Source organism: Pomacea canaliculata, linkage group LG4, assembly GCF_003073045.1.
Source record: "Pomacea canaliculata isolate SZHN2017 linkage group LG4, ASM307304v1, whole genome shotgun sequence".
In the NCBI taxonomy this organism is placed as follows: Eukaryota; Metazoa; Mollusca; class Gastropoda; order Architaenioglossa; family Ampullariidae; genus Pomacea; species Pomacea canaliculata.
Genome location: NC_037593.1, coordinates 10,488,447 through 10,506,553, shown reverse-complemented (window position 1 = coordinate 10,506,553; position 18,107 = coordinate 10,488,447). Strand labels below are relative to the sequence as shown.

The 18,107-nt window shown below is 37.3% G+C and overlaps 2 protein-coding genes across 3 annotated transcripts; one reads left to right on the top strand and one right to left on the bottom strand.

Annotated features, from left to right (window-relative positions):
* Positions 1-1,268: 1,268 nt before the first annotated feature.
* LOC112561050 (adenylate kinase 2, mitochondrial-like) lies at positions 1,269-6,717 on the bottom strand. The gene is made up of 5 exons (XM_025233213.1): positions 6,471-6,717; positions 6,016-6,061; positions 5,407-5,597; positions 4,206-4,373; positions 1,269-3,677 (listed from the first exon to the last, which is right to left on the bottom strand). The coding sequence occupies exons 1-5, from the start codon at positions 6,561-6,563 to the stop codon at positions 3,450-3,452; spliced, it is 726 nt and encodes a 241-aa protein (XP_025088998.1). The 5' UTR covers positions 6,564-6,717; the 3' UTR covers positions 1,269-3,449.
* Positions 6,718-6,748: 31 nt separating this feature from the next.
* LOC112561049 (sorting nexin-17-like) lies at positions 6,749-17,999 on the top strand. Of its 2 annotated transcripts, XM_025233210.1 has the most exons (16): positions 6,756-6,966; positions 7,687-7,761; positions 8,010-8,127; positions 8,471-8,535; positions 9,467-9,577; positions 10,368-10,458; positions 11,101-11,191; positions 11,625-11,694; positions 12,137-12,229; positions 12,754-12,891; positions 13,406-13,468; positions 13,862-13,975; positions 14,206-14,283; positions 14,869-14,952; positions 15,706-15,759; positions 16,714-17,999. In XM_025233210.1, exons 1-16 carry the CDS (start codon positions 6,907-6,909, stop codon positions 16,798-16,800), a joined length of 1,392 nt encoding a protein of 463 aa, XP_025088995.1. In that variant the 5' UTR covers positions 6,756-6,906; the 3' UTR covers positions 16,801-17,999. The 2 variants fall into 2 exon arrangements, with proteins under 2 accessions (XP_025088996.1, XP_025088995.1); XM_025233211.1 differs by lacking the exon at positions 15,706-15,759 and having other exon boundaries at positions 6,749-6,966.
* Positions 18,000-18,107: the final 108 nt, after the last annotated feature.

Sequence of the window (18,107 nt, the reverse complement as noted above, 5' to 3'; positions counted from 1 at the left end):
TCGACGATGCACCTCGCCAACAGATATGGCTTACCGTTCTTTCATACTAATCCTGACATGGCGATGAAGATCAAGAAAGTATAAGTATTTCTAATAATCGGCAACGAAAAGGCACAGGCACCCTTCGTTCACCCACACTCGGGCGCAGTTAAGGAGAAATAAATTCCAGTGTACACACACACGCGAGCGATTATGGAGGCATCTATCTCCAGTGCACATCCTTCACATACCTGACAATTCATGGTAGTCGTTAGTACGCAGGACGACAGAGAGATAAACCCGCCATCTTTCAAACCGTAGGGCTTCCTGGGGCCTTAATAAGACGAGAGTAAGATTTTCCCTAGAGCAAAATGGAGAACTAAAGGAAAATCGTCTTGCTTCTGAAGTTAGAAGGCAATGCCCAGACCCTACAGGCACTACTTTATGTTATTTTATCCCAAGACACCTTTGCCACCGCTTTATAACTGCAGCTCTAAGGCTAAAACATTTGCGGGTCTGGACACCCCTTTGTAGCCTTGGAAACAAGACACTTGTCCCTGAGTTCCCCATGTTGTCCCAGGGTAACAATTTGCCCTAGCTTCATAACTTCAGCCCCTGAGGGATGCTAGCTTCGCTAATTCGTAGCGGTCACTGCAACTTCTGCAAACTTTTGTCCTTTAATATTTGATTTTTCTTATAGCTACCAGTCTAAGTGGCAGGCTTTCTCAACTGTCGCATCTGTGTTTCTCTAAATGACTGGCACCAGTCATGGGACGAATGAATGATATCAACATTTTAAATGAACAGCAATTCTTGGCTTTTAAATTTTTACAAGGCTTCTGCAATGTGAGGAAGCGCATATGGGAGCCCATCGTTTCATTTTACCCATGCACCAAATTCCCTCTATATGCCATATATATCCTTAGTTTAGTGCCTTAAAGTAAATTTAAAACAAGAACTAATCAGAAAATGTAGTAACATACCACAGGAAAAGGCCCAAAGCTGTTTTACAAGAATATATATTCAATTAGTGGTAATCAGACCTACCCCATTTTGATGCATTACTGCAATGACAAGATAAATGTCAACTATTTTGAGCCAGTCCAATAAAATCGCCAGAGTCTGAGTGAGTCTGGGTTTATTCCCTAAAAAATGACCAGCAGTGACTGAAATTTGCAAAAAAGCATGTCCTGACTGTTTGTTTGTCATCCTTCTGTTTTCACAAAATAAACTTTTGCAAGGAGAAAGAAATGGCTTTCATAATTCACGTTAAAAAACACAACATCAGATTTTAATTCTGTAGATGTTTCACAACTTTATTGATCCATTTATGATAACTTTACTGATTTTTCATGACTTTACTCATCCTTTCATGATAATCACAAAGGCAGGTGTTTCTGATAAAATGAACTAACAGTGGCAAAATATAATGGGACATACACTTTTACCTATCTCATCAATCACATTCTCAGATAGTTCTAAATGTATCACAGTTTTGTGAACTTACCAGGCTGCCATTTAAGTCAGAAACACGAGGGGAATACTTACACATAAGAAACTGTAATAGGTATTGCAAGTGGAATGATTTTTAGTGCCTTGTATGCTCTGCCATACAATATGCCATTCCAGTTTTAGAACAAGATTACAATGTCTGTTACATCAAACAGAATTCCAAGTAACATTAGCGCAAATACAGAAAATCCACTGTCTAAATATGTTAAATGCAAAAGTATAACACAAAGTACAAATTAGATTAGGCTGTAGAAACTGTGTCATTCAGTTTCTGAGTTTCTAGCCATCAAGGATTGTGCTAAAATATTAAGAGCCCGTAATACAAACCATCCATAATAATTTTAAAAAACCCTCCACATCAGACACCTAAAGTGATCTGAAAAAAAAACTGCATCAAACTTCCCACAGTCTGGAAACAATGAATTACAGTACTCACAACCTGATATGCTAACGGTGTGCTGTTATCAACTAACGCTGGCCTTGTTCCAACTGATAATGCAGCTCTTGTAGCTGTTCAAATATAAGCATCCATGGCATGTTTAATCAATTTCAACACATGCAGCAATTGTCACAGCCGGGTTTAAGCAGATCACTCAGCCACAGAGAAGAAGCATGAAGAAAAGGTACTTCATGAAATGCAAATATCCTGAAATGGACCATAACCAGCCAAAGTTCAGGGAGGCAGTTGTGATTAGGTGTGCTGGTTACAGGAAACCTAAGCTGGAAAGAATCATTCAAGTGAAGTAGGAGGGAACTAACTGGATACAATAAGAACAAGGAAGCAAGCAAGGAGGGTGTATAGAGATAAGACTGTGACCTTGAGTGAGACATTTGTTTTATCAAACCTAACATGGGTTAGCACAGGTTGGGCTAAATGGTAGCACTGCACTTGAAAGGTTTTCATGGTAACCTGTCCTTTGGTACACCATACATCACAGGCATTGACTAAAGAAAGCACAGCAATGTTATACATGGTGACTTGGTACTTTGGAGATGACTGTTCACTTGCATGTTTGTTTTTGCATGGTTGGTCTCTGTGACTTTTCAAAAAAGTATAGACGACTCTACTTAAATTAATCCTATCTAGCAGCCTGCAGAAGGAAATAATGCTCGAATGATTTCTAAGCATTTCGATCTCTTTTGCAAGGTCTGATGAAGGATTTTGCTTGAAACATTGCTTTTATGGTTCTGGCAGACTTCCATGAAGACTCTAGTCTTTGTTGTTGTATTTTACACTATGATCTAAATTCTGCTGTATTTGTAAATTCTTCTGTCATTTGAAATAGCTACTACCCCACTATCATAACATGCAGCAAATCCTCCTTGCCTTTAGAGATGAGTGATTTCATTCTTGGCAATCTGTGTTTTCTTATACCTTCTCCTTAAGGTCTTAATCCTCTAGCAAATAAATGCTTGAAACATGGGCATCAATCATTCAATACTAATTATACTTTTAATATTTCAATATAGCTAAAGTATGATTTAAATATATTGTTAATTTCTTCTTTACACACGCTGTGTGCAAGAGGCCCCTTACTTTCTGCTTCATACTGCAAAACAACATCAGAATGCTTTTCTTCTTTCCTACTTGCTGCCAAGCCAGTCCTTTTAAAAAATATCTTGCGCACTTCTTTCAAAATAGGTCTTACCTAGTTGCTTGAACACACACTACTCTCTCAATCCATTCATTGCTTCAAAGATGAAACAAAATACCCACTCACATTTCAAACAAAAATAAAAATTATTCATGAACAGTCCCAAGCAATGATGTTTATAAACCAGCTAATCCATAGGCAAACTAATCAAGCTAACAGGCATGTGCTAGTCACTTGGCACGGTAGTATATTTATGTAGTGCCAGATAAAAATTAATAAAAATCACAAAGCATCCTTTCCCTTATTGTAATATCAGTAAGGCAAGAGGGCTTGAAAATTTTTATGTGGGACTGCTGCCAGAAATTACTGTGCCATGAACATCACTTTGTCTTTTGCTGATGCCTGAGCAAATGCAGCAGTTATAGTGGCAAAGACAGTTTTTGGAGGTTGAGATGCATCCACAGCCATGTGAAGGCCTTGCTTAGCGTAGTAATCTACAAGTGGCTTGGTCTGCTTGTGATATGCTTCAAGTCGCTTTTTCAGTGCTTCCACATTGTCATCAGAACGTTGAATCAGTGGTTCTCCCGTCACCTAAACAGAAAACAGTATGTGGGGGTGGGGGAGGGGAGGGAGAAAACAGTATAAGCTTTATGTTGAATATTTCAATGCCAGTAAAAACGGTCTTAACCCAGTCAGCAGAAGCAGTATATTGCTTTTTTTTTTTTTTAATTTGCTCGAGCAGTTTTGTCAGGACCAAAATGCAAGTATCAAAGCAATCCTCTAACCTCACCAAGGAAATTATCTCCCCTTTCCAACAGCACATCAACTTTATTTTTTAAGTTTTTATCTGACAAACATGTTCCACCTACTATGTCTATAGATGTTGTCTATAACTGAAACAAAGAATTTACCTTTTCCCATAAAGTCACGTTCTACACTGCTTAAAGATACTTAGTAATGACCAGCTGTTTTATCTTGTTCGTAGACATTTGAATGCTCCATTTTGCTCAAGCCATCCGACTGAACTCTGTAAACCCCCCCCCCACCTCCAAAAACAAAATGTTATATCTATACATAGATTTAAGTAACTATCATCAACAAACACAGATAGCTACTTACATCATCTATCATACGGTTCTTGGGAGGATTGAACTCTGTGTGGTAACTGCGTCCACTGGGGACATGGATGAGTCGGCCAGTGATTCGACGAACAAGCAGCTCATCGTCTATTGCAAACTCTATAACAGCATCCAACTGAGTGCGACGCTTCTTCAGAAGGCTGTCTAACTGTACAAAGCACAAAATATTTCTATTTTTGGTGCCAGACTGTCCTATTTTCTTGAGCTTAACAATCATAAAATTAATTATTAAGAGAATGTAAACAAAAAATGATGGCAGCTGAGGAAACTGTTACAGCAACTAAATACATATATATATAAAAACTAGGACAAAAGTCCTTTTCTATAATTTGCTAATTTTCCTCTTTATTTATTGAGGTGGGGTGCGGGTGATTTACCAACTATTCTGATATCCCTCTCTTCAGTGTTTATCACTTTCTGAGCAGGTTAACGTAAAGTCAAGATTAATTTGTCATTACATATTTTTGTAACACTGATCTGTGCTACTCAGATGTTTTTAATATACATATTTGTGCATGATGATGATCTTTTACTCTGACTGCTAGGTTTTATGACAACACTTTGTTTTTAAAAAAGCACACTAAGAATAAGAGAATGAAATATTTTCCTGCATTTTTAACTTCCACTAATTCTCCAGCTAAAGTGGCAACTGGTGGTTCTTACCCCATCAGTAGTTCATGCAAACTCCCTAAGTGTACCTAACAAAACAGTGAAACCATTTCTACCATTGATTCCTGCCCCACCACTTATTGAGTCTCTCTCTATGAAGCATGGTCACTCACATGTGACCGGCACAACATTCTGTGGTAGACTGTTGTTCAAGATGTGTTGGCCAGAGTAAGAACTGGTTTATGAATGTGAAAATATGGACTGGTCATCCCATGCAAGACCTGCTATCGCCTAAGACATAACTGTAGCATGCCTTGTCAGCTTCTATCTCTCCATATGCTCTCCTTAATGACTAGTACCAGTCAAGGGACAAATGACCGACTTCTGTTTGTTGGATCATTTAACATAGTTATTTCTGACTTCCTTCTTGTTTCTTTTATTACTTTTACAACATCCTTTGGTCTCAGTTAGGAATGGACTAAAGTAATCCCCTATTTCTGCTTGATGATCCTCCTAAATAACCAGAATTTCACTATTAATTTTACTTTTGTATGAGCGTGTGTGACACTTACTGCCTGGGCTTGTCCTATAGTTCGCGGAAAACCATCCAGTAAAAAGCCGTTGCGGCAGGGAGGGGAGTCTAAGTTCTGATCAATGAGCTCAACAACCAGGCTATCATTGACCAGCTGGCCAGCATCTATGACCTCCTTGATTCGCTTGCCAAGTCCACTGCCTGACGCAATTACTGCACGTAGCATATCACCTGTAGCAAATTAAAAAGAAAAACCATCATTACTTACCATTATATAGTTCCTGCTATTGGCTTTGTCTAAGGATTCCATGCTTTTTCACTTCTAATGGTATTCCTAAAGAGGTTTTATTTAGTAGCTAGAAGTTTCCAGTTTGAATACATTTTATGTCATCAGTTCATCTGGCAGTTTATTCTGATGGTATTGTGTTTAACCTGCTGCCTACAAACTAGTCATAAAAAAGATGGGCATATTTTTATAAACCCCTACATGGCTTTAAATTAGCTTCACACTGTACAGTGGACAAAGAGAAGGTTAAATTGAATGGACTCTTAAAATTTAAAAGCTTATGAGTCAAGGCTTTTAACACCAACAAGCATCATCACAACACCCAAATGGGTCAAACGTAACTACAAAAAATCGCCACTTTACCTGTCGACAGGTGACACACTTTATACCTCTCTGCCAGCATTGGCGCCTAGAAAACAAAGACATTATATATATATACACACACAACAACCAAAAAAAAAACCCACACACATTCAAAAATTGGTAAAAACTAAGGAATGCCATTTCTTCCAGTCTATCATTACGATGTAAGAGTGAAATAAGGGGAGACAATCAGCCAAATGGTCAAGGTGTATGCTGGCAAGATGGAGTATTTTTTTGCCATATATCGCCACACCCTGAAATCAAAGTTTTTTTCCTATTATAAATGTTCAATCTTCTCTTTAATTAACGAAAAATTCATTTGGTTGTCATCGATTTTAGTATTTGCCATGTGGCCAAGGTCGAGCTATATCCACTGCCTCAGGGTCAAAATAAAGGATTTTAAGTCACTGTCCTAGCAATAAGAATTGTACGGACGACAAAAAAGTATTCATTACCTGGGTGCCTTTACCAGATCCAGGTGGACCAAGAAGGATGGCATTCACGCCATCCGGCTCTTCTCTCGGTGCGGGAGATGGCACTGAAGGCATTGTTGCAGTGCTTTCTTTGAGCAAGCTACCTTGTCACCGGAAATATTGTTGCTAGACGCATGCGTCCACATCAAACACTTGTTCTACTTCCGTCGAATTGTACCTGTTTAGAAAGAAACCAACAAAGCACATTCTATTTTCCTAATTAATCAAAGTTGTATCCAATATATCGGTGAATTTAAAATTTATTTCAATTATCGAGTTCCACTAACTAACCTCAACATGGTCACGTGATCAAAACTTTGGAACATGGTGGAAGGGGAGTGTTCTCAATGCGGTAAACACCCATGAATCTGTTTGAAGTACGCCTGTAAATATTTCAGCCAAGGTAGAACAATCCAGAATGCATTTTTCAATTCCAGACACGCAGGAGGTCAAAGAAGAAACTGGTTCTACCTATACGGTATGAAACACATATTTCGACTGGATTTTTTTTCATTTCGAAGAATCGTTAACTGTTAAAGAAAGCCAAGAAATGGGTGTAGCAAGCAGTTTCCTAAAAGAAGCAGGAAGCAGTTTACAGCAGAGTTAATTCTATTATAACATTAGACAAACATCGTGTCTTCGTGTCGAAACTCTTAAGCATTTACTTTTTTTTACCCCGTGTTTCATTTTTAGAATCTTTCACCTCACCTCAAACTGTAATGGAATTTTGTTTACTTTGTAACGACATGGTCCAGACCGCAGTGTATGTGCTGAGATTGATGTTTTCTCCCACTGAATGATATGAAAAATGGTCCTTGTAGCATTCCATTATTAATATTATATATTCAATCCTTTCAGCGAGTAGATTTCTCATGTGTGAGATAAATAAAATTCATCGTACATGCACATTTTTCCCCTTCAGATTCTAGTTACAATGACACTGGAGAGGAGGACGGTAAACTAATATATATAGAGAGTATAAAAAACAGTAGTTTACAAAATGCATTTTTTGTTTACATAATGAGCTAGATGACCAGTGGCTAGCTCTAACGGGATATATATATTTCTTACTCTTGCTGAGCCTTCCAGTACCCTTGGTTTTGTGTCATTAACATATACTTATTTATCTCTGTCTAGTACCCAGCACTTTGCAAAATGCTTTCATCACCATTATTGCTATGTTTGTCATCTGTTTCAGTCTTACAACATATACATTAATGGAGTCTTTCACTGCAGTGCTCGCTATAAACAAATGCGTCAGCTACATGACCAGGTCAGCATGCTGATAAAAAAATAATAATTTGTCCTTAAATATTTCAGTTGCTTATGAACTTCAGACTATGACTTATTCCATGATGTAATGAATCCAGAGCCATGGCCATAGTCATCAGCAGTTAAGCTACAACTTGAGCTTTCTAGAATTATAATATACAGGAAGTAGCATATGTGCATGAACATAATACATACAAAACCATGTACATGAATTTGTAGTCAAATCTCTTTTCCTTCCTTTTGCCATAGCTGAGGAAGGATTTTAAAAGTGCAACATTTCCTCCTTTTCCACCTAAAAAGTTGTTGTCCTTGACACCAGAGGAGGTGGAAGAACGTCGTCTTATGTTGGAGAGATACATACAGCTAGGTGAGGGTTTTTTCTCCTTTTCTTGTTTTTGTTTTTGTTTTTTGTTGACTAGCAAGACATAAACAAGACTCTTACTGTATTTAGTGATTTGGCATTTTGTAGGAGACCAGGAAACCCTCTTTGAATACATACAGTTTTGGACTTGCTAACAGTTGATGCCAGAGATTACTCCAAAAACGGTTTTTATTCCCTCTTTTCATTGGCATTCTGTCTAACAAAGCAGAGTAGTTGCCTCTTTCCTGTAGGGTTTGCTACCTAATGTGCTTGTGAGAGGATAGGATTCTGTGAAAGGACAACACTGTATTATTAACCTTTAAAGCAATGGCATTGGTGTCTGTTACAGTGAGCCAAGACCAACGCATGGGATCCAGCGACATTTTTAACACGTTTCTGCACACAGCTCAGCAGGTGATGTCGACAGCCCACAGCAACCTTCTGTCACTTAACAGTTCTTACACTCATTTTTTTCATGAGTGATGGTTGCATCTTGCAATCATTGTTAATGCATGTCTCAGCTGCTTGTGTATTGCAGTGTCCCTGCATGATATGTGCCCTGCTTGCACTGACTGTGTCTTACTAACGGATGTTCATATCCACTATATTGCGCTCTTGCACAGGCTTCACGTTTCACTTGTAAGTCATATGCATGTATAAAAGCCATTATTAATCAGTCACATTTAAGTTTATTAATATTGATTTTATATATTATATCTTTATCAATCACTGACAACCTACACAAAGTTTGTAACTTGGACTTTGCAGGCCATATTTACTCTAATTTGTATTCCCTTAAAAAAGGTCTCTTTTTTTTTTTGGTTTAAGAGTATATTTTAATTTTCTGTGAAAGATTTGCTCAGCTACTGACAACACTGAATTTTTCCAATTGCTTAAGCATTCCAAATCTCCAAGCATAATTAATGCTTATTATATCTGTGCAATGTTTGAGTGTATTTGGTGTATCATCCTTGAAATGTATCTTTGGTTTTTTTTTGTATTTGCAATGCATGTATATGGATAATGCAGAGCACAGTCTGAGCTTTAGCCCTTTACCTTTTTTCCTACAAGACAACTGTGTGAATTTACAAATTGTATTACTTAGTGCCATATGCTGTTATCTTTCTCTTGTGAGATTTTGGAAATTCAGGGTACTTTTCCACGTGTTCCAAGTTGTTCCTTGTTAACAGTAATGTATTGTTTATTAGCCCATAGTGAAGATCCTTGCTGGTTGCAACGCTGCATGATAAGCCTGTTTTCAGAAAGAGTGGGTACAAATGCATGCATTCGTGTATGTGTAATGCTTATTTAGTTAATGTAATACATGACGTTTTTATGTAAACAGGAGTCACAGAAGGAAGTGCCAGAGCATGTGACCTTAGATGTCTTTCTAATGAACGGTCACAAAATAACTGTCAACATCACATCTACAGACCAAACTGATGATATTTTGGAGGTAAGATGGTCTGTTGTTACCCATATGTTTAGGATGTGTGTGATAAGGAATTTGGAGTGGCTGTCATTTATTCCTGTATGTTTTTGTTTTCGAACTGGCTGCCAGTTATCTTTCTGTTCAAAGTCTGTAACTATTAACTAAATAGAAATTTAGTCTCTCCTGTCAGATCAGTGGTGCACATATTTAATATTTTAAATGTTCAGAAATACATAGAAATTCTCTATATTTTATATGTGGAGAAGCAAAAAGGTGTTTATAAGTCACATTCTCATAACAATGATTGAAATTAAAATTCTGTTCATGGCTAGGAGCTTGATTTACTACAACACTGATATTTGCACATGTTTTGTATGCTTTGTTAGTATTCTAAAGATGAAATGATATTTTTTTCTCTGCTGTTGTGTTAGCAGTAATCACACACAAAAGTGAATTCCTTTTCTGGGATTGTTATTGCCTTTACATGCAGGCATTAACACAAAGAGATTTTGTCAGTTTACCTCCAACATGAACAATTGAAATTTATTGCATATTTCTTTTCTTCTAGATCAGGGGTGGGCAATTAATTTTCCCAAGGGGCCGCATGAGAAGTTGGGATGGTTTTAGAGGGCCGGACTAATATAGTTAACTCAGTTTTACCCAATACTGTATATATAGTATATATGCTGGCGGGCGGGCAGGCCGGTCAGAGACAGGAGGCGGGCCGGATCCAGCCTGCAGGCCGGCATTTGCCCAGGTCTGTTCTAGATGCTGGCGCTGAAAACTGTTTTCTAATCATTTTTGTACTTTTCAGGGGGTGGCTTCACAAATTGAGATTCCAAATGAATTTGTCTACTATTTTGGCTTGTTTCTCGTCAAGAAGGAGGACAAGGGAAATAATTCAAGTAGGTTCTTTGTGAAATAGTGCTTTTTATGTTGCTTTGAAACAAATATTTGGTCATAATTAATGCCAGAACTCTTAACACACATGCATTATACTTAGACTGTTTGATCATTAACATCTGACTGTGTAATGGTGATGTCACATGAGTGATAATATCACATGAACAGTAATTTAGGAATTAGACACGTAGCTAGTGGTTTGCATGGTTTGACAGCTAACATCTGGGACACATCTTTTTAGCATCTCATATCAGCGTAAGTGTTCTAAAAAACATTTGGGTGTCTTTTGACTTTGTTGTAGTCACATGTACATCCAGTCCTGTGCTTAGCATGTATGTTCATTAATGGTAGCATGCTTGTCTACTGCTTTAAATGTGCAGTCAGTGGCAGTGAATGTGTGTCCTCATGATTACTTTTAGTATTGTGATCACATGGAACTATGTGTGTAATCATCACTGGCTTAAATATTCCTCTATGTTAGATGTGTCTTCAGTGTGCTTTGTGACAGAAACTAGGCCTTGGACTGTAGTATTTTACTTTCACTAATATTTTTATCTCCTCCATCCATTGTCTTTGATATGCATTTCAAAATATATCTTTATATTTATGTGGATTATTATATTATTGCCTTTTTTATTTTGCAGTCGTTCGCAGGCTACAAGACTTTGAGTCCCCTTACATCTCATTGCGAACTGCTAATAAGAATGGCGTTCATCGGATTGTGCTGAGGAAAGGGTTTGGCTGAATTTTGAATATGTGATAAAATGTAGCTATATTTAAAGTAGTCAGTATGTGTGTTTTGCATAAAATATCAAAGGTAAAAGAAGCAGAGCTATTTATTTAGAGACTAAGCTACTGGCACCATTTTCTGAGAAAGAGGAAGGGGATGTCATGGTGTTGTGTGCAAACAAACAGGCTGACTGAGCAGCAGTGAACAATGAAATCATATTATACAAGAGGATTTCCACTGAAGTACATGTTTTGTAGATGTTAAAAGTGTGTGTGGCTGTACAGAGCATTCAAGGAAAGTGCTTTGGAAGTGGGATGGGAATTTGTATGGATGGCTCAACTTTGTTGATAGCAGTTATAGTAAAGTGCAGATTGAGGGACCAACATTAATAGCTAATAACTGTGGACAGTCTGATGCATAACAAAACTTTTTTTTCAGCTACTGGGATTCTGCATATGATGAAGACCTAATGGAGAATAAAATCACCATGAACTTGCTTTACATTCAGGTAACACACTTGCACTCAGATATTAACCCTGACTCAGATAGCAGTCTTCTTTTCCAGGTAACAATTTATTAAATTTCATTTACAATGTATTATCTGGCTATATCTTCAGGTTTGATAGATTTTCTTGCAATCTATTAAGACAGTCACTAATATCTTGATGCTAGCTATTAGAGTTGACCATCTAACTCTTCCCAGTGTTGCAATGTGAATGGGAATCTCAGCTGTAATGGGGTTCCATGTTAGGGTATCAAGCAATGTGTCACGCTTATGTGAATGCTTGTTTGTGTACTTATCATAGTGCATGTCTGTTAGAGAGTTTGGTTTTGAAGAATTCTTTTGACTCAAAATGTATGTACATGTGACAGCAGGTAGACATGTTACAGTATAATATGTTTGTTAATTTGTTAATTCTCACTGCTTAATGATAACATTTATGTGATAGGCTGTGAGTGACCTTGAGAGACAGTGGATTCTGGCCACAAAGGAACAGCTGAAACATCTGCAAACATTACAGCAGAGGGGCTCTAAACGCGAGGTTTGTCATCTTTCAGTCTGGGATAAACAGTAATAGCTTTTATACAGACAAGTCATGAGATTGCATGTGTCAGTTGCAGCAGCAGTGTATCACAAGCAGATTTCTTTAGTGCTTTGAAACAGTTCATGTCAAGATGGTTGTAACTGTGGTGATTATGGCCTGATCAATTCTCTGTAAACTAGTACATGTGTAGACAGGTGTTATGATGAAGGCTGGTCTGACATAATTCCTTCAAAGAAAGGGCTCTGAAAGAATGTTGTGTAATAAGCAAGGCCAGTGTTTTTATTATATTAGTGTAATGATTGAGTAAAAGTTCTTGTGCGAAGTGAGGCCATAAGCAGGCAGGTTGCTGGTGCTTAAGTCTACACATTATCAGGTATTTTGATATCAGGAAGTAATGTCAGGTGTGTTAGTGACCAGCTTTTAACCACCATCAGATTCTATACATCTTACCCTACTTTTATTAAGCAGTACACTATTTGTTCTTTAGATGTTACAATTTTTTATGTCATGATTTATTGCAGTACCTTCGTTTTGCACGCACACTGAAGTACTATGGCTACATGCAGTTTCAGCCATGTTTGACTGATTATCCCAATAATGATACCCCAGTCAGTGTGGCAGCTGGTGGAAAGGAACTTAATTTTAGGGTTCACATTGAAGTAGGTGGCATACCTTCCATTAAAATAAATAAAATACACTCGTATTCCTCTAGTTTGCCATTTTCGGTGAAGAAGCTCTACACTCTACAGCTGCATGCAATCACATGGTCCCTTTACCTTAACATGAAATGGAACCAGAATTATCTTGTATCAGTGTATACAGTTCTGGTTTATGAAGAAATGTTTTCCAAATCTAAATACTGGCATGTCATCAGGAATGGCATAATCAGCAACATTCTGTGTAGTTTTGATTGTGCAGTCCTCTACATCTCCATAAGAATTCAACACTATTAAACAGTTTTTATTAGAAAGCAAGTGATTGAAGCGTGTTGCATAACTTGTGCACATAAGATGTGTAATAGTGGGTTTGTGAGATGCTTTTTTTTTTTTTACGAAACAAATCATTAATGCACATTGAGTGATGCATGCTTAAATCATTGAGAAAGAGTGGCATAAGATCATTCTTATAGCTGCTTATTGTGCTTGTTTACTTATATAATTATGTTTTTGTCAGAATCAAGTCAAAGAAGGCAGCTTCAAAATCACAAGGATGAGATGTTGGAGAATAACTACAATTGTGAGTATCTTTCTGTTTTTTTGTTGTTGTTTTTTTAAAAGTGTCATTACATCGATCGTTTCTCTAGAACCTCTGCTATAACGATAGCATTATTGCAATAAGTTACTTCCTAACAAATACCTACGGTAATATGATTGAGCCATTTGTAGATGACTTATCATTAAACTCCCAGGACTATGCCACTGAGACATGATTTAGAAAATCAGTACTAGTCACTATTTTGACAAAGTAAAAAGTAATCAATTGCGCTAAACTGCAATACATACTTAATTTCTTGCATTAGAGTCAGTAACTGATATTTAGATTACTTTTAGTGTCCATATTTGTTAACTGTGTTTCTAAAGAGAATCATCCTGTTGATAATAGACAGTAATGATTATATCAAACTTGCAGTATCCAGGTGAAAGGGGGGATAACGACAGCAGCAGTTCTCCAAAGCTGGAATTGTCATTTGAGTACCTTATGTCTCGGGATACTCTTCGATGGATCACCATAACCAGTGATCAGGTGAGTGTTCTTTTGTAGTCAGATTAGCCAACTTTGTTCTCTAACTTCTGACTTGCCTGAGTTAAATAGGGGATGAGTGAAAAGAATCTTTAGTTTTATACTTTTGTTTCAGAGCACCAGTCTGTTATGTAATTTGTTTAAGATGTCTGAATATAATTTTAGTTAATATTCCAGCTTCCTTTGCTGTGAAGTTCCCACTTCATTCATAGCTTCATTTCTTTGGGTTGCAGGCTATGTTGCTGAGCATGTGTCTTCAAAGTATGGTTGATGAACTGATTATGAAGAAGCAAGGTCGCAAATTTAGAAAGGTATTGCTTCTCTTGACAAAGTGTGTGAAGCTTGAGTAGTGAGATAACTTCTTTGCATTGTAACTTATGTGGAAACTTACTTTTTTCTTTACCTTGCGTGAGGCTGTCCAGTGCCATGAACACCTAGTGAATGTTGACTATTTTGGGCTCCACTCTTCTCAAGCACTCTGTTCTTTTTCTGCATGTGGCACCTGTTTACTGGGCTGGCTGCCTTGCCATGATATAGCCTTAGTTGCTGGCTTGGTATAAAACACCAATTCCCCTTCTCTTCCGCCACCTCCCTTACCTTGCTTAAACTTTTTTATTTTTCAGTGAACGTCAACCAACAATAAAAATATACAATCATTTTTCTCTAGCTGGACATAATTGGATAATGCCTGTGAGTCAAATACATGTTGGGCTCCTGCTTGAATATAAGACTGTTAATGCAACCACCATAATTTTTACAAAGCAACAAAACTAAAGTACATAGGTTTAGCTGTTATTTTCATGACACTAGACTGCAAATTGTTGATTGCTTTGTAGTCTTCATTATCAACCATATGATTGATTTCTTTGTTCATAATGTGTACTTTTCATTATCAGCCACATGAGCGACATCACCACAAAGGGCAGAAGGCAGGAAAAACGTTTTCAGCAGGGACTAGCGATTCATCTAACAGTCCCGAGGTGAGTAATAACCTTATGTTCATAGATCATTGATATTTTCATCTAGCATTTCTTGTTTAAGTTGAAGATGATATTTATAGTAAATTTACAGGTATTACTGGGGAAGGAGAAGAATATATTCTTTCTGATAATATTTTGTAGACTGTTCAATTTTGGCCAAAAATAAGATGTTCAAAGACATGATCAATATGAGCTTGTAAGTTTTCTTAGTTAGGAAATGGTTTTAAAGCTATCCTGCTCTTGAAACAGATGTTGATTAACAGTTAACAACAATAATGTTTATTTACAGAGTGGGCTTAAGATGCTTACTTGAAGTCGCACAAGCACACACTTCTCAATAGGCATCATCTGTGCCTTACAAATTTAGTTTATTCGTTGTTACTCCTCGACGAGCATAGGGCTGCCGTTACAAATTTATTCACTATCATTCAAACAACAGAGGTGGACATAGCCATGTTTCACTAAGACTAAGACATTTTTCAAAAATATTTGCTCACATATATTTTACATGTGTAATGTTTCTATTTGGAAAATACCTGGTAACCATCATTAAAAGTAGCCTTAGGAGCTGCTAGCTGAAAAGTCTCGTGCATGTAAGGTTTTCAAGGTGTGCATCTGTGACATAATAGTCACCATATGCACAGTCAGCCATTTCAATTTTTTACAGGCAGAGTCCATGTTTAAGTATGGTAATTACAATCACACAAAAGGTCAACTTTTTAAGTGCTACTTTCACCACAAACTTGTGTGCAGGCCCCACTTTCTCCACTTGAGGTTCCAGAGCGACTGATACACACAGTCGTTGGGGTGACTCTCATTAGCCTTCATCTTGCTGCTTGTTTCATTTGCTTGCACTTTGGTGCACGTTTACTCTTAGCGTTTGTTTCTGTAGCTGAGTGCAGTTTCTGTTTATTCTGGTTTTATGGCTTGTTTTTATTTGCTTAGCTCTGGTTTTTCTGCAGCTTAGTAATTGTTGTGCAGTCTTCAATCTCATTTGTATTATATCCTTTTTTAATCCTTGTATTTGTTCCCTATTTTTCTCATTTGCATACTCTTGCTGTTAACTGGATAGTAGTTTTCTTTCTCTCTTGCTTAGTCCTCTAATCATTCTATATCTCCGGTTTCTATTTTTTGTTATTGTTCATGTTTTGTCATGTGTGCAGTAAACATACCTTGGCAGACTAAAAATCTTGTAAATCACATATTGTATTCTGTTTCTATGTAAGCAGCATGGACAGCATAGTTGCATAGCTTTTATTGTCAGTTATTGTTTTGTCTTATCAGTGGGTATGCATTTACTATTAGCTGACAGGCTGCTGATAGTGTGTAGGTATGCTCTAGCTGCTGACAGTACTTCAGCATGCAGCACTGTTGAAAATTTGCAGGAATATTTATGTAACATCTGTTGCGTTACCTGTCAACAAACTCAATGTTTTGTCATTTATAAGAAGAGTGGTACCTGTGTTAAATGTCGTGGCATACAGCTAGATTTCCATTAGGAATGCACATTGCATATTCCTTGTGGGTGTACAATTTGTAGCCTTTAGCAGCCAGTCATTTAGTAGTCTTTGAGAGCATACTTTTTCAAGCCTCCACCTGTAATTTTTAAGATCATTTAGTCACAGGTGACCAACAACCATCATATGACAGTGCACCAGGCCAAACTGATTTTTGAAAATCTACCACGAGTTTAGGAACTTTGTTGTTTCCAGTTGTAGCATGAAGCAGTCCTGTATTATTGTTCTTTTTTGATACTTTCAGGAGAAAGCAAAGCAAGATGGGAAAACCAATGAAAATGGAGTTACTGAAAATGATGCCTTTGAGGGCATTGGCGATGACGACCTTTGAGTGGTGTGGACAGCTGCATAGGAAGGCAGCACATCAGCCAGGTGACTGGTGGGGAGACAATCATGGCATAAGCTTATGGGGGTGTTGCTTTGATATAGCTCTATGGCTTGAAATCTCACTAGTTATATTTTTGAACTACTATACAATGTTGTTGGTGGTGCTGTTCAAAATTACTGGTCAAGATATACGCTTGCTTGGGATGTCTTCAGCAAGACTTCAGGGTAGCTGCAATTATTACCTGTGGCAAAAGAAATAATGTAGTGCTGTGTGTAAGTAGAATAATAAAATCTATTGTCTTTAGTTCAGATGCGATCTGTACTTTCTTTCCGAAATATACTGAAGAAATAATTGTATCTTAAGATAATTCAGGAAGTCTTCCACTTCATCAAACCTCTTGGCATGCTAAACAAGATTTCACCCTCTCATGAGACTGTGCCAAGGGCAAGGCTGAAAGCAAATCCATTTTCTGCAGCCATGAGCAGGAACTGGACACAAAACACTAGTCATTTACAGTATGCTACTAAGGCGAGTGGACTAAACTGAAAACATGAAAGCTCAGAAACAGCAGATAAATGATGCTGTGTAGTACCATACTGAACTGATTGATACAGTGGCAGATTGATCTGGTGCATGATGATCCACAATGGTGTTACTGTAGTGGTAGTAGTACTACACAGCTGTCATCAGTGGATCAAGTGGTTTGTGGAGCATTGTTAATAGTCACCCATGTTTTAGGTTTTGTCTTCTTCTGCACAGCTGGCATTATATAATTGTTAAAGTTGTGATGCTGATGATAACTATCATCATTATTATAATTGCTTAAATCCTATCTGACCATTGAAAAATTTTTGTCATGTTGAAAGTGTTGAGAATGTATGCTAATTTACTGTTGAAGCTGAACTGATGCCAGACATCACAGCACAGATATAGTTATTAAACACATGTCGGAATCAGAATGTATTTTGTACCATTTCATTATTAACCAGAAGCCTAAGATTTGAAGCAAGACAATGGCAAAGGTCTGGAGCTATGCTAAAACAGTTGTCTCGCCAATGGAGAACTGTATGTCTCGCTGTGTGTGATAAATTTCATGGGTTGTTTTAAATGTAAAAATGCCATTACTACGTACTTATTCAACTGGTTTTGTAACAAATTAAAATTTGTATTTAAAAAAATCTATTTAATATTTCAAAAGAAAAGGAAGTATCTCCTTGTAATGTCTCTAGTGTATGTTAGCTACCTTTTTAATGTCTTATTAACACATTCATTTCCAAGAACTTCTGGCTGCAGCCTAGACAACCTGCAAT

Excerpts from the sequence above, each read along its gene's own strand:
- LOC112561049 (XM_025233210.1), top strand. The coding sequence starts at position 6,907 with ATGCATTTTTCAATTCCAGACACGCAGGAGGTCAAAGAAGAAACTGGT. Across the intron at positions 6,967-7,686 it reads AAACTGGTTCTACCTATACG|TCTTACAACATATACATTAA; the intron begins GTATGAAACACA and ends CATCTGTTTCAG. Across the intron at positions 11,192-11,624 it reads CGGATTGTGCTGAGGAAAGG|CTACTGGGATTCTGCATATG; the intron begins GTTTGGCTGAAT and ends CTTTTTTTTCAG.
- LOC112561050 (XM_025233213.1), bottom strand. The coding sequence starts at position 6,563 with ATGCCTTCAGTGCCATCTCCCGCACCGAGAGAAGAGCCGGATGGCGTG. Across the intron at positions 5,598-6,015 it reads AGTGTGTCACCTGTCGACAG|GTGATATGCTACGTGCAGTA; the intron begins GTAAAGTGGCGA and ends AATTTGCTACAG. Across the intron at positions 3,678-4,205 it reads AGAACCGTATGATAGATGAT|GTGACGGGAGAACCACTGAT; the intron begins GTAAGTAGCTAT and ends TTTTCTGTTTAG.